Source organism: Rhinichthys klamathensis, unplaced genomic scaffold (assembly GCF_029890125.1).
Source record: "Rhinichthys klamathensis goyatoka isolate OS25496 unplaced genomic scaffold, OSU_Roscu_1.1 h1tg000140l_1, whole genome shotgun sequence".
NCBI lineage: Eukaryota > Metazoa > Chordata > Actinopteri > Cypriniformes > Leuciscidae > Rhinichthys > Rhinichthys klamathensis.
This window is the reverse complement of record NW_026606675.1, coordinates 228,334-244,504: the sequence shown is the minus strand read 5'-3', so window position 1 is coordinate 244,504 and position 16,171 is coordinate 228,334. Positions and strand designations below refer to the sequence as shown.

Genomic DNA, 16,171 nt, shown 5'->3' with positions numbered 1-16,171 from the left:
GTCAGTTTTTGGGCATCAACAGCTTAGAGTGACCAGAGATCCCTATAAAAACATCATCTCTTGCCATGTCTTTCTCTCTCTCTCTCTCTCCCTCTCTCTTTTCTGTTCCTCCATTACAACTAAAGGCAATAATTAAATCCCTTTGGTGGTTGTTGCCTTTGACATATTGAACTTGGCCAGATGGTTGGTACTGCATTAAATGCAGCAATGACTGAATTACTTCTCAGGAGTTAATCTTTAAGTTTTCAGTCTTCTGATTGGACCTAAAGTGAATGTCTGAGACTTAGTTTAAATGCTTCTGTTTAGATTTGTTGTTGTTTTTTAATAAAAAAAAAAATTTAGTCGGCAGCACAAATGTGCTAATTTAATTAGTCACAACTTTTGTTTGTTTTATTTTTTCAAGACCTAAAGCTTTAATACTATTTTTTTAAATACAATTTTGAATCCCAGATTTTCTCAAGACGTTTGTTTGTTTATTTGTTTGACCTTTTTACTTTTCAGTAAAAGTATACTGTATTTTAACCTTTAAACAACTGGATGAGTTTGATTTATCTTTAAATTATTAATAAAAACACATTCCCACAATAAAGTGACCTTTTATAAGTTGTAACACTCCCGCCAACTGTCGATATCACCATGCTGGGGCCGGATTCCTGGCAAAAAAGATTTTTATGTCCTTCACATAAAAATCAGTCTACAGGCTTTCATAGACAACCTAGGAAGTCAGGGAAGGTTTCGTTTTTTAATTTTTGTTACAAGCTGTTGACACATTGCCAATAAAAAGCAATTAATAAATGAAAATTCTTAAATTATAGCCCCTTTAATTTAGAAAATAGCAGTTAAGAAAAATATAAATTTTATTCATAAGAATGTTTCATGAATCCAACTGCAGATATTTGCTGGCGCTTCACATCGGCACCATGACTGTTTGCCTAACTGAGAGGTTGAGTTCCAACGTGAGCTGTTCTTTAGCACACTATTTATCTATTCTGCTTCCCTTATTTCACTAAATCCTCTCCAATATGTTCAAACAATAATCTGCTGGCAGCCTTGTCTCTCCACTGTTCCCAGTTCTCCTTGTGCCTGTTTTTATGCTTGCTTGTCTTTGCTAATCTTACTAAAACCCTCCCATATGTACATATCAGAGCTCATTATCTGTCAAACATATTTTATTGGATTCTAATCTACTCTTCTGAGAAAATTGTTTTATTCTGTTGATACTAGAAAAGATTTTAAATCAAGGTAAAAGTTTTTCAATGAAAGGTTTTTTGTATTTAGTTTGTTTAAAATGTAATGTTAATCATGGTTTCTGCGATAGAAAATAGCCAAATATACTGGCACGACAAAAAACTTTCACTCACTATCCTAGCTAACACACTTGTATAAAAGTGATCCATCTTAAGATTTGTCTGATTTATTAATCATCTCAGAACACAGCTGCTTTTTGTAAAATTGTCATTAACATCATCATCACTGCCAATGTCATTCTCATTACTGCTACCATCATCATCACTGTCAATGTCATAATTGCCATCAACATCGTCGCCATAATGAACAATAGAAATTAGCAACCTACTACAGTAATTTCACTGTAATTTTTCACAATAACATACATCCAAATGTATGTACTCCCAAACATAAACACATTGCAGTTCCAGATGGAGCAAAACATGTAGCGCAATGGGTAAAGCATGGCAGCACAAAGGTTTAATTATCTAGGGCCACAGAAATAATAAAATATATTGAATCCACTTTAAGTCACATAAATGTAATCAATTCTCTTAAATCGTAATGCTCACACAAAAATTACATTATTCACCCTTATGTCGTTACAAACCTGGGCTGCGTTTCCCAAAATCATCGTAAGCCTAAGTTGATCGTAAAAACGATCGTACGACGGATATTAATATTATGGTCTGTTTCCCAAAAGCATCGTAACTTAAGTAGCACTTGAAAATCTTCGTAGATCTACGAGTGCTCTGGAATCGTAAATCCCCAAGTGCATTGTAAGAAGACAGAGTTATGAGGTCACCCGCAGGACAACACTTTTTATCTAGATTTAACAGATTACACTGCAACGTGAGTATAATATTAGGTTTTGATTGTACTTTATTGTACACTTTGTTGTACTCGTGTTTTGTTTAAATGAATAAATGAACAAGCCATGTATTGGGCATTTCTTACGGACCTATTTCCCTGATCTTTAAACACGGTTGCAGTTAGTTTGCAAGGTCCTCCTAGATGTTTTGTTTTTCCTTATTTGTATGGTGTTCTTTAAATCTGTTAAAAATAAAATCTTTGTTTCCCTCTATCTCCTCTAAAAGGACATTAATTTTATCTTTTTGAAAGGTATCTTCTCTTGTTTTTTTGTTTTTGTTCAGCCATTTTGTCAGAGTGTATAGGTGCTTTATATCTATATAGACTTGTCTTGATTTCTAATCCACAACAAATGACGATTATTAGGTTAAACGTTCAGAATACGATTCCATATAAGGTTATATATATCATGGGAAACGCGCGTGGAATTGCGGCGAGCGTTCGTAACCTTGCACGTAGAGAGCGCTCTTAAGAGCTAAGATACATCGTTATCGGGAAACCCGGGCCTGTTTGACTTATGCAGTACACAAAAGAAAATATTTAGAGAAATTGAAAAACACTTTTTGTCTTTGTCTGGTCGATGACTGAGAGATTCTACACATCATTTCTTCTTTTGTGCTCCATAGAAGAAAGAAACGTCAACAAGGTGAGTAAATTAAAAGTGCGTCAATTTGTCCTCAATGTCCTTGCCAAAGAATCAAGGTTGAAACCTCGGGTTTCAAATTAAATGTTCACTTGCAGGAAGACAAAGTTTTGCTTTAGCCTGCGCATTAAGCTGAATTAAGCAGGCGAGTGTGTGCCGATCTCCAGCGGTGTGATCTTAAGCTCAGACACCTTGTATAGCCTCTAAGGGCTCTGCAAAACTGTGTTTGAACCTGGTGTCTTTCCCACACACCAACTGTGTGTGCTGCAGACTTAATAGCCTGCAATACACACACACATACAGCAAAAATACTATTGCAATACTAGTATTTGCCCAACACAAATCCGCAATCCAAACAATAAACTCTAATGGACTAATGAATTTGCCACAGCCAAAGAGAACAAGGCCCGGAATAAAAGACGACCTATTGTTCTTTTTTACATTTACATTTATACATTTAGCAGATGTTTTTATCCAAAGCGACTTACAAATGAGGAATACAAGCAATTTATCATAATTTTCTGTGCTGACAGAAGCGATGAGTTTTTAAGCTGTTTCTTGAAAATTGTCTGAGACTCGTGCGTTCCGGATAGGGTTGGAAAGATCATTCCACCATCAAGGAACAGTTAACACAAATCTTCTGGAAATTGATTTTCTGCCTCTCAGTGAAGGTGACACGAGGCGTTGCTCACTTACCGACCTCAGGCTTCTGGAGTGGATATAGACTCATAAAAGCAGGTGGAGGTGGAAGGGTGCTGAGCCCGTGGCTGTTCTATGCAAGCATCAATGTATTGAACTTGGTGTGATCCGTAAATGATAGCCAGTGCAGAGAGAGAAACAGAGGTGTGACGTGGGTTCCCTTGGGCTCATTGAAGACTGGTCTTCCTGCTGCTTTCTGGATCGTAGAGGTTTGATTGCACACGATGGAAGTCCAGCCAGAAGAGTATTGCAGTCTAGAAATGACAAGGGCCTGGACAAGAACTTCCTCGTGTTAGGAAGGGCATATGTTTTCAACTTTATTTAGTTAGGTTTTTTTGTCTCCAAAGGGAGTTATTCTCTATATTAGTAAGCACTGTTTCTGAATTGTATTTTCCAGGAATGAACACGTCACAAAATATTCCTCATTTAAATGATTCCCGCCCGAGGCATGCACAAAATAGACGGGGCGCGGCCTGGTTGAGTTGCGTTAGTAGTGTGTTGTCCCTATGTTCAAGAGATACTGTATTTTCCTCCCGTATTTAACGCGGTTATGGTAAGGGGTGTGGCAGTTCCGAAACACGCTCAAAGCCGTTGACCAACACGCTGATCCAGCCGACCAATCAGAGCACATTGCGCTTTTTGGAAGGAGGGGCTTCATAGAGACAGGAACTAAACAGAGCGTTACTGACAGACTGGGAAGAGAGGTGCTGCAACAATGTGAAATATTTGAAAAATAAGGTTTTTGAACATTCAAGCATGGAAACCTCTTCTAGTAGACCCCAATAACAAAATCAAGACTTTGTAAAAGGGCATAACTTTTGTTGTTTCGTTGTCTTAGAAGGAGAATTGTTTAATTTATTGTTTAATTACGCAATTAAGTTGATTCGACTCAATTTTCCCCTTTTGTTTCCCTCATTCAGACTGAAGCAGGGGATGAAGATGAAAAGGAGGGTTTATTTCCAAGGGTGGATTACAGTGTATGTTAATGTGACGTGAACATGATGTTAATCAAAGCAGTGTTGTGGTGCCCACAAACCCTCTGACTCTACCCCCTCCACACGGCCACATGCTGGCAGGCGTGACCCCTGCGGTCTCCATCGTTCTTTTTCCTCTCTCGTTTTTATCAGAGCCAAATCCAATCATGTAAACCCCTCCGCCCCCTGCCCTGTACTCTGACTAATGTCATTAATCTGAAGCGCATACATCCTGAAAGATTTCCTTTACACTTCCCTTTCGTTTGCTCTGCATGTCTGTCCGTATTTATTTGCGGTACTCCTTCTCTTGCTTTTCCTCCCGTCATAGTGTATACATGTCTGCTTTGATAAGGCTACTATTCGCAGCCGCCCAATAAATATTTTACTCTGTGTTGTGATGTTTAACATCATTGACTGGCTCAGATCTTTGAAACCCACTGTATCTTGAAATGACCTCCGAATGCTACAAGATGGAATAAAATAAAGTGCATGATCATTTAAAAAAAAAAAAAAGATATTGTTTCACATCTCACTATGAGGTCTTAAGATAAAAAACTGGAAGATTTTTTTTTTTTTTTTTTGCAAAATAATTTTTTTTGTAAAAGCTTCGTTTGACAAATCTTTGTTTGAACCTGCCACAGGTTCAGTGTACACAGGCGTTGATGTACATACAAGATCATCTCAGAAGGTACTCAACATATGATCGCAAATAAATCATGCCTCGGTAGAGCAGCTAAAGTGTTGTCTCCTCAAGAGCCCAACTGCCTCGTGATCGTCTTGCAGCAAGCCTCTTCTTAATTACCAATCCAAGATTTGATTATTCTTCTGTTAGAATTAGATAACAGCAGCTGTTTGTAATGAACACTGTGTCGCTTGGGACCTGACTTTAAATGGAGAGCACGTAAAGAACAAAGAAGAATGTTTTTTTTTTTTTACTGAACTCAGGCTGAAACAGGGTTCCCGAGTTTTGGGCAAATCATTTAAATAAAAAAAACTGACTTAATGTATCTTGATCTAGGACTAGATTTGTTATACAGAAAACATAAAAACACATACTGAATCCAAAACATTAAATGTTTTGCAGCGTTTGTCTGTGGGCGCGTTTGGATAGAAGAGCCAAAAAAGGATCCTTTGTGCCATGTATTTTTGTGCGTAGGCAGCTGAAGCCCTGACCAGGCACGCCGTCACACCCGTCCAGATTTAGGTGCTTCTCTGTTGTGAGTCCACAGTATACAGAATGCCACTGTTCTTTCAGGAACAAAGGGAGGATGTGGCCAGTTCCCTACAGCTGACGGGCACAGACCTCCACCCGAGCCGGACTGATCTGGTGTCAGTTGTGTGTCTCACCGGCCTCTCTGTGGCTGTCTCTGGCTGACTCATGGCTGGAGAGCAGAGTTCTTCTGGGGGTTTGTGTTATTGCAGAATAACAATGTGGAACTAATATGGCAGGGGAATTGTACCGAGAGCTCTGAGACGGTTTGTTTGGATCTGTTTGTGTGCATGTTTGGTGGAGTAATTTACATTTAATTCGAAGTGGCCTCACTAAATATTTAGACACTTAAGCCACACTTTAGAATGAATAGCATTAAATAAAAAAATATCAGACCAAGAGGCAGAAGCAGTTATAGCACGGAAACAACATGAATGAACATCAGACGTGAGTTATAAAGTCTACAAATTGCGATATGAACTGAATATTCTGAGAAAGAAGTGAATTGTGTGAAATTCAAAAAAAAGTTTCTATGACATTTTCTGAATTATTGTTATTATTATTATGTTGTCGCGACAAACTTCCATAGTATGCTAATAGTACTTCATACTCAACAATTACATCCTTTCAGTAGTAATGTCAATGTGTATCTTATATTTCTTAAAGGGATAGTTCACCCAAAAAATCTGGAACATATTTTGAGAAATGTCTCGATGTCTCAAATGTAACCATTTGGTTACTTTTGTTTTCTGCAGAAGAAAATCAAACAGGTTTGGAACGACATGGAGTGAGTAGCCCACATGATGACAGAAGGTTTGGGTGAACTATCCGTGGATTTTTGATTGACAAAAGCCTATAAGAACTTTGTTTTACACACCTCATTTTTGAAAGGTAGCCAATAGCCCTTCACTGGCAGTTCAAGCAGGTGGTCATACCACCTCTCTGTGTGAGGTTATATGGACACAATTCTTCCTTGTCACATAAATACACACACATGCTCAGTGGTGGATGATAAATGTGTGGAAGTGTGTGTGTTAGATGACATTCAGCAGGGGGTAGGAATCCCATCTCTGAGTGAGGTGGGCATATTTTCCAGAGACTGAATACACTGCTTAGATTCACTCATGCAACCCTTCGAAATTCAGCTATTGTATTTTTTTCTGCCTCCTTACAATGATTTATGAGAGTACATGTTCTTGATATTGTGAAGCTCATACCCATTTTCTAGTGATGATTCAGCTTTTTCAAGCTGAACCATTATTTCTGACCCTTAGAATAGAGTGAAAAGTTGTTTTTTGGTGAGCATAAGGGTGTGTGTAGTGTGTACACAAGTAGATGTAGTTTACTGGGGTATAAAGAAACAACAGCACAGCTCAAAGTTGGGTTTAAAAGGATAGTTCGCTCAAACATTAGTGCAGTTGATGATGCTGAAAATACCATATTCTCAATAGTATGTACTCAGTATGAGCTTTCACAGGCTCTATGCAATGTTGCACGACATCCTAAATTAAGCATATAATGTTTCATACTAATAGCAAAGCACCTACTGCTCAGAGAGCTTTTATGAAAGAAGCATGAGTCATTTTAAATGACTAATATTGCTTATCTTACTCTTAACAAATTGTGAGAATAACTGGAATAACAGAATAAATTTTCATTGGATTTTTGTTGCATCCCGTATTTAAACGTTTTGGAGTTGGTTGTTGAGCATTTAGTTTTGCAATTGGAGAATAGATAAAAGCAGATAGATAAAGCAGCTGGGCTTCAATGGTTAAACTCTAAGTGAATTTGCATGATTAATCAAACCCAGCGATTTTGGATTCCTACAGCTGAAGAAGGAAGAGTCTATGAATGACACCGTTGAGAAAGACACAAATCACTGTAGGAAATAAATATCAAAGATGAGATCTATTAAATACCTATACAAAAATGATTGAGATTTGTGTGTCAACAAAGTCTCACTCTGTGTTGAGATTTGCCAAGAGGACAATGGCTCAAATAACTTTTTCCCTCGGCTCTGCATGATCTAAACGTTAAACAAATATTTGTATGGTGCAACTTAATGTAGTCAGGTGCAATGAAATAATTATATTTATAATACATTATATATTTTAAGTATATAATTTAAGTGTATATATTGGCCATTTTGGGCGTCGGCCATTTTGAATTTAGAATTTGATTCGATCCCCTGAAGAAGCCTGAAAAGTTTCAAACCAGTGCCACCTAGTGGTAGAATCAAATATTCACATGCTTATGACTTTGGAATAGGCTATATGCACGCATAAGTTCCGCGTTTGACGCAAGGATGCTTTTCAGTTTCCGGTTGGGGAGATTTAAAGCAGAGGAAAACCGAGGAAAACGGGATTATGGCAGAGTCTTCAAAATTTACTGTCCTCTCGTCTTTGAAACAAAACTTTAATACGTTTAGATGTAATTTTATATAAAGTTATGTTTATTTAATATAATAAACAAAGAAGCATAAACAAAATGAGGGGTGTCTGTTTTATCTGTTTTTGTGACTAACGTTTCTTTAGTATAGCAATAGAGTATAAAAACCAATATAAATTCTCGGTATAGCATTGGACTCTACGATCGGCGGAAGTAATCCAGCATCCTTAGACCTTCACCGGAAATACCCCCGTGCATAGAGCCCATCGGTTTACTTATTTTCACTTGAGTCATCACCTTAGATTCCTGAATCCTTGCAGAGTCCAACGGTACCAAACATGCTAGTTTTCGCCTTATGATTTGCGCAACGTTGGGATTTAGCGTTTAAACAACTTTTGAGAATATCTTCGAAACCGTTAGTCTGATCGAGATGAAACCACCATAGGAAAATCGAAAACATAGGTTGTTGCCTATATGCTAATGCCCAAAAGTAAAAACAATAATAATAGTAAGTGGCAAAAAAAAAATATATATATTGAAAAATGTCTATCTACTCTATACTGTATATATAATTGTCTATAACTCTTAATTGAAATGAGATATTTTCACTAAATTTGACACACTTATATATGAGGCCACTCTGAGGACACACACAAAAAAAGTGGTTGGACTACTCCACTTGGGGGCACTATTATTGAACAAAACATGAAATTGGCTCTAACTACAGTACCGTTGGTCCAACGCTATCTCACGACCAATTCGGACGAATTCGTACGAGTGATTAAAAGGTGGCTAATTCGTACTAATTCATACGACCTCACTCGTACGAATTTGTACGATTTGTCTAAACCCACGGGGATGGGTAGGTTTAGGGGCGGGGTCAGGGGTAGGTCATTCGTACGAATTCATACGAATTTGGTAATTCGTAAAATATGTACGAATTAGCAACAATCGTACGAATTTGTACGAGTGAGGTCGTATGAATTAGTACGAATTAGCCACCTCGTAAAATTCGTACGAATTGCCGTGAGATCTGGTTGGTCAGATTGACTTCAAAATTGGCATGCGGTGTCAGTTGCTATCATAGTCCATTATGACATTAGTGTACCTTGAAAAACATGGGCGTCATTTTAATTACAAAATTACAAAAAAGATCCAAATCTGTAACTGCAATGGTGTTGCATATTGGTATTTTTACGAATGCTAAAAGCATATCTAACATATCATTACAAAACTCAGTATGTGTCTTTGGCACCGTGCCCTGAAGGTACTCAAAAAGTTACAGGGCAGTTCCCTCTTGTGGTCAAAAATTTTAATGAAATGATATTATAAACAATTATTACAACTTATTACAACTCAATATGTTTATAGGTAATCAAACCTTTTTGCTTAAAACTGTCTCCAAATGTCTTTATTTACATTTGTTTTGCAGTTGGTCTGCTGCTAGCTTCCTTGTTTGCTTCTGTTGTGCTTGGCCCCGATAATTGCTGCTTGCACCTATATTTATTATTATTATTATTATTTAATTTCTTGAGTGGAACCAGTTAGTTACCACATGGTTACCACTCTTACTGTATGTAAAAATGGTCTAATCTGTGTACTTTTATCTGGAATTGTATGGGAAACATCCAGGACAAAATTTGTACCTACGAGAAACAACAATGATAATTATATTAAGTCTCCTGAGATATAAAAGAGCAACCTCTGAGCAATAAAATGTTTCTTCTGGGTCACTTTGTTCCTTTAATGGGAAAAATTTGAGTTTGAGATTATTGCCTTTCAAACGTCTTCACTCCTTATTCCTTACTTTAGCATCCCATTAGCATGTGTCTGCTAGCAACATTGTAAAATCAGTGACATCCCTGTGAATGACATTGTATCACTCTACAACCAAAAAACAGGCAAATCCAGAAGACTCTGTAAAGGGATTTGTGGCCAACAGAAGCTGCAGCAAGCTCTGGAAAAGCATTAGTGTGTCTACTGTGATCAAAAAAGTAATTTGACATGAATAAGAAAAAGGGATAAAAGATTTATGACTCCTATGGTTGTCTCGGGTGTAGCGGATATATTGATATTGAATGTGTAGGTGAGCGTGTGAGCTGTTCATGATATTATTAGTTATCAGCAACTTCAATATTTCTCTGTGGGTTGTAGATAAAACCTCCTGTCCTCATTCGACAGTGATTCTCCCCGTTGACTAAGACTGAGTCTGATAAAATACTGAAGAGAATTATGTCTTTTTTCCCTTCTGACAGCAAATATCATGCAATTTAATGGAATAACATTTTGGCTTTGTAATCTTGCGGATCTAAACAATAGTCAGCGGTTGAAATGCGTGACCTTTTCCCGGGCTTTTCCTGGTTCTTCATCATGTGGGTGTCTGAAGCGTATGAATGCCAAGTATCTTCCCAGCATGCTTCCATTTTCCAAAGCCTCTGTATCCAGCCAAGCTGGTATGGAGCAACATTTCATGCTGTTTTACATTTCCCTGGTAAATGCCAGCTTTAGCTTGCCCACCTGGCACCACAGGAAGTACCAAATTGGGAATGGGGAGAGGATGCAAAAGAGAAGTTATTTTACAAACGAGCAGTCTCTCTCTCCATCAATCTTTCTCGTATTCTCCTCCAACTTCTCATCCTCAAACAGTTGACTACTGTACATAATCACATCTGTGAGAAACATGTCTCTTAACCTTCAGCCTTTACCTTGAACCTTTAATCACTTGCTTCCACTGAACTAAGAAGGCCTTAGAGAATCTGCGATTGAGTAAAAATTAAAACCTACATTTATTGTATAATGGATTTCTTGCTCACATGGGAAAATTTTTGTAGGAAATGTAATTTCTATGAAAAAAAGCTTATTAATCATCCAAAACTGATTTATTCAGGAACGAAACGCGTCTTTATGAATCAATCACTCAATCATTCACTCTATCAATTCAGTCAAATACACATATTCATTCAAGAATGAAACGTGTCTTTATGAGTGAATTGTTGAATCATTCACTCTACAGATTTAGTCAAAAATTCTAATTCACTCAGGAACGAAACCTGTCTTTATGATTGATTCATTGCATCTTTCATTAAAACCAACTCGTTCAGTTCATCCAAGACTGATTCATTCAGTAAAGCCGCTAATGTGTTGCTCAGAGATGTACATTCGTTGGCTTATTTCAGAACTATCTTTGTTGGCGGACGGGCGGAGCAAAAACAAATGCAAGTTGAAAAAAGTAAATGGCAATATCTGGCTAAATTTTAAGTTACCCATTTTATTGAATTGTTGTGAAAAGCAAAGTCACAATCGCAATCACGCTGTTTGATATCAGCATGGCTTAAATTATCTGCGGCAGCCTATATTCAGAACAACGACTCTCTTGCTCGCATGATATTGTTTAGTTAAACCGCTTTATGAATTTTCAGAAATGTATAGATGCGTTTAACTGAAAGGTTTTTACATCTGTTAACGCCAGTTGTTGAGCAATATTTGGGTATTTGTGCGTATATTTGGATTGTGTAGGTGTCGTGTGTGTGATAGCAGATAAACGTCAGCGAGTGGCAGGTGGATGAACGGACAGGGAAATTGATGAGCTCTTTTACTGATGCCCTGCGGCTGTAAATCTAACAGCTGGAGCTGTGGCCTACAAACAAAGGAGTCTTATCTACAATAAACCTCTTTCCATCTCCCTCTTTTATCTTTTCTGCTTTTTGCCCATTTACTTTTCCTTTTTTCACTCCCACACCCCTGCCTTTTCCATCTCTTTTCATTAAATATACCACATCCACGGTAACCTTTACGGATGGAAATGAATTTGCCATCTTCCGTCGTTTCTAAAATTTGCGGGCATGACTCTGTCATGCTTCTGTGATGTGCCGCCTATTCCAGCATGGTGTTCTGCTGTGAGTTCCCCTGGTGTCCCCTGGCCTGTAGATGACCACATCACCCTGTGACACGCTCATAAATTATTCTGAGCACCTGCAGCTTCAGGCGTTGTGAATGAAGAAGCTCTTGTCTGCTCTCTCTGGGGAGGTCCATTATGCCTCCCCAACAAACACTTGCAGTTGTTTGTGAGATAGTAGCTCTGGTTAAAGGAGTACTCCAAGTTCAATACAACAGTACATTCTCAATATGCAGTATATGTGGCATGATGTTGATTACCACAAAAAAAAAAAAGTAATAAATAATGTTTTCTCTCTCTCTCAAAAAAAAAAAAAGAGTTTACGCTTACCCCTATTCCACCATTACGGCTCACGTTCTGGAGCCAGAACTTGTTCTCGGCCAGGCAAACTGGAGCTTGTCATGAACCGACCGCGTGTTTCCACAGACTTGAGGAATGAACAGTGACATAACGCTGCTATGTGTTGTTTATCTTACTATAACCAGTCTAAAATCAAAAAGTGCATGTCCCAGTGTTTTTGCAGGCAGTGTGTCACTTCTGTTTTGCTGTTCACAGTACCAAAAGTGATTCTAGCGAACCGGCAGCTTGCATAAACTCCGGGACTCTCATCTGTCCTTTATATAGAATCTACAACCATTGAATCACTCACTCACTCACAGTTTTATATATGTATATACAAAGAACAATGTTATTATAATGTTATTACATTTCTCAACAAGACTGCCATAGACAGCGACAGCAGTTCTCCACATGTCCCCCTTTTCTGCAGTGGAAATGTGCGGAACGAACACGGGTTGGGAACTTAGGCACTTACAATGGAAGTAAAGGTGGTGAATTTATGGAGGATTTAAAATAAGAAATATGAAATAATATGAATATGTTAACATGCATATTGTTTACGCCTTGTGACTATACTATTGAAACAATGACTATTTCATGTTTTTTGATTGGCTCCATTCACTTTCATTGTAAATCCCTCCCTGTAACCCAGATTTATGTTTTTGTTTTTTGTTTTATGGTCGAATTGATTCGGTAAAACCAACACAAACGTTACTGTTTGTATCACTTTGTATCAATTGCTGAGGAAGCCTCCGGAGCTGAAATTCAGATATGCTAATGGGGGTTTCGTTCCCTACACATGCTGTAAGGGGTAGACCAATCACAACAGACTTAGCCATCTGACCAATCAGAGCAGAGTAGGCTCTCGGAAAGGGGCTTGGAGAGACTCATCCTTGATCTAACCATTTCAGACTGTGAGAAAAAATGGTGATGGTGCAATGTATATTATGAGAAAATGTATGTTTTTTTTGTTTTTTTGTTTTTTACTTTGGATGCCCTTTGTGAAAAATAGAGAGTTAAACATTGTAAACTTTTATTTGTATTCAATATTATGATTCAGATGCTTGATTTAACTTAAGCCAGTGATTGTATTTTGAGTGTTACCTGCAGACTTGTTCACTTGTTTGGAATTTTAATCTTCCTTCTTGCTTTCAAAATCAAATTGCTCTTGATTTCCCCAGAAAATTGGAGTTTACAGTGGCTAACCATGTGACAAACTGCATGTGGAATAAGTCAGAAATCTACTCACCGCTAGTTTTTTATTAAATCAGAAGCTTGTATTTGGAACGGTGGGGAAAAAAAGAGCACATGTGAATACATGCGGTGTATAAATATATTTTTCTGGCATTTGAGGTCATTCAGTTTATGGTGGCTCTGTCTATTGTATCCGAAGTGGTTCTTGTGGTCGGTATCGATCTGTATTGACCTGGTCCTTGTGGTTGCAGCTGTAGGCTAATTCAGCACACTGCTTCTTCCGTTGACATTTACATCGTACTATCTTGTCTTTATCAAGTGGAGTCATAAAGCAGGGCTTCAAATGGCCTTCATTTCCCTGAAATAAATCACTCCTTTACCCTGTCTTATAAAGTGCCCACCCAGGCACTTTATAAGAAAGATACCAGAACATACAATGAAATAATGTAGTCAGAGAGCTTTTAAAAAAATATTCTTTGTGAGAAGATCAAATGAAATGACCTCAGGGGACGGTTACAAAAGATCATGGAAATTAAAAATATGAAAATAGAGATGCAATATAACATTTCATCACTTGGTATATATATATATATATATATATATATATATATATATATATATATTCCTTCATATCCGTAACCTCAGCAAATTGTCAAACTGAATTTCAGTATTAAAAAAATAGCCATGCTTACTTAAATGTGGGTACTTATTACTACTCTACGGTACTAATATGCACCTTTTATGGGTAGATAATGTACAAAGTTGTCCCTTTAAGAATACTGCCCGTTACAAGCTAAGGTACTTATAAAGGTACATTTTGTGCACTCATTATTATTATTAATGTATTTTTTTTTTTATAAATATTCTTATCAATATTCACATTTTTAATATTTCATGAAAAATATTTATTTTTAAATATCTCTTTTTCTTTCTTTCTTCTCCCTGTGACCACAAAGATGTTTCTTGCATGCTGTGAAATCCATCAGTAAAATCAGCTTGTCTTCACTACTGCACTTCCCTAGAGTGTTTTGAATTATAGTCCCTGGGAATACCGGAATATTGATTCAGGCAATGGGTATTTGACTCCTCCTGCTCATGTCCTGTTTTTAGCTATATTTAATGTCTTAAGTGCATGTAGGCTGCAGACATTAATTATGACTTGCAAAGGAAGTGTAAGAGGATGCGATCAGGATATTGAACATGAGTGCCAATCAAGACATCTGTTCAAGACTACTGACTCTATCGCTATGCTAAATTATAAAGTTGTCTCTTTCATCTTCATCTCTCTTTTAGGGCCATGGGGTAGATGCATGGGGAACGAGTGTGGTCCGGGAGGAAGTCAAAGCCGAGCAGTATGGTGTGCCCACTCCGAGGGCTGGACCACGTTACACACCAACTGCCAGCAGTCAGAGCGGCCCAGCAACCAACAGAGCTGCTTCCGGGTTTGCGATTGGCACAAAGAGCTGTACGACTGGCAGCTAGGGGCCTGGAACCAGTGTGTGCCGGTGTCTATGCGTAGTGCAGGCGTGCCAAGGCCAGCGGTATGCACTCGGGGCGAAGAGGGCATCCAGACGCGGGAAGTGGGCTGCGTGCACAAATCGGATGGCGTGTCTGCGGAAGATGCCATCTGCGAGTATTTTGAGCCCAAGCCACGGTTAGAGCAGGCCTGCCTTATCCCGTGCCCACGCGACTGTGTGGTGTCCGAGTTCTCCCCATGGACGTCCTGCTCCAAGAGTTGTGGGATGGGCTTGCAGAACCGTTTGCGTTTGGTTCTAGCCCCGCCCCTTTTTGGCGGTTCGGCTTGCCCCAACCTCACAGAGTTCAGCACCTGCCAGCCAGGCCAATGTGAGGGCGAGGAAAGCCTGCACAGCCTGAGGGTGGGACCTTGGGGCCCCTGTACCACCTCACCTATACGACAGGCACGGGAAACCCAAGGAGCCCGAGAGCCGAAACGAGAACGGAAAGCAAAACGGGACCGGCAAGCCAGGCAGGAGCGCCAGGGCAAGCGACGCAAGAACAAAGAGAAAAAGGAGGTGAAGGAAAACAAAGGAGAACGTGTGAGGGACAGGGCGAGGGCAAAGGGGAAGATGAGGGACCCTGAGACCCGGGAGCTCATCAAAAATAAGAGGACGAGGAATCGTCAGAACCGCCAGGGGTTGAAGTTCTGGGACCTGCAGGTGGGCTATCAGACCCGGGAGGTGACGTGTGTGCACCGAAGCGGAAGCACGGCGGAGTTCAGGTCAGCCTCTTCTTCTTCATCTCTTGTCTTCATGCACAGTTTGGTTTGGTTATGAAGTTATTATTTTAGAGGCTTCATTCTGTGCAGGGAATTGGCTTAGGTTTGCTGATTTACTTTTGCAGTGTAGTAGAAGCTATTGCAATCAACATTTGATCAATTGTTTATAAATTAAATGGCAGTTAGATATTAACAGGATCTAAGGCTTGGGTACCGATATTTATTTTTTTAATTCGGTTCTGATTCACAAACTTTTGATGCATTTAGATTTTACTTAATTTCAGTTCATTTGGGTATCGTTTAGTTGCATTGTCAAGTCAAGTCACCTTTATTTATATAGCGCTTTTTACAATACAGATTGTATCAAAGCGCTTCACAGTGATAAACATTGTCAACTTTGCTTAATGTATAAAAGAAATTATCTCGGCTAATCCTGTAAAAATGTATACACTGCTGTTCAGAAGTTTGGGGTCATGAATGTTTGTTTATGTAAAAA

General features: G+C 38.6%; 1 protein-coding gene across 1 annotated transcript in view; it reads left to right on the top strand.

Moving 5' to 3' along the window:
- thsd7aa (thrombospondin, type I, domain containing 7Aa) overlaps positions 1-16,171 on the top strand; it is a 124,188-nt gene that overhangs the window by 34,952 nt on the left and 73,065 nt on the right. Inside the window, exon 2 of the mRNA XM_056257589.1 lies at positions 14,733-15,678. Within this exon, the coding sequence (XP_056113564.1) occupies positions 14,733-15,678 (946 nt within the window). The remainder of the gene's footprint in view (positions 1-14,732; positions 15,679-16,171) is intronic.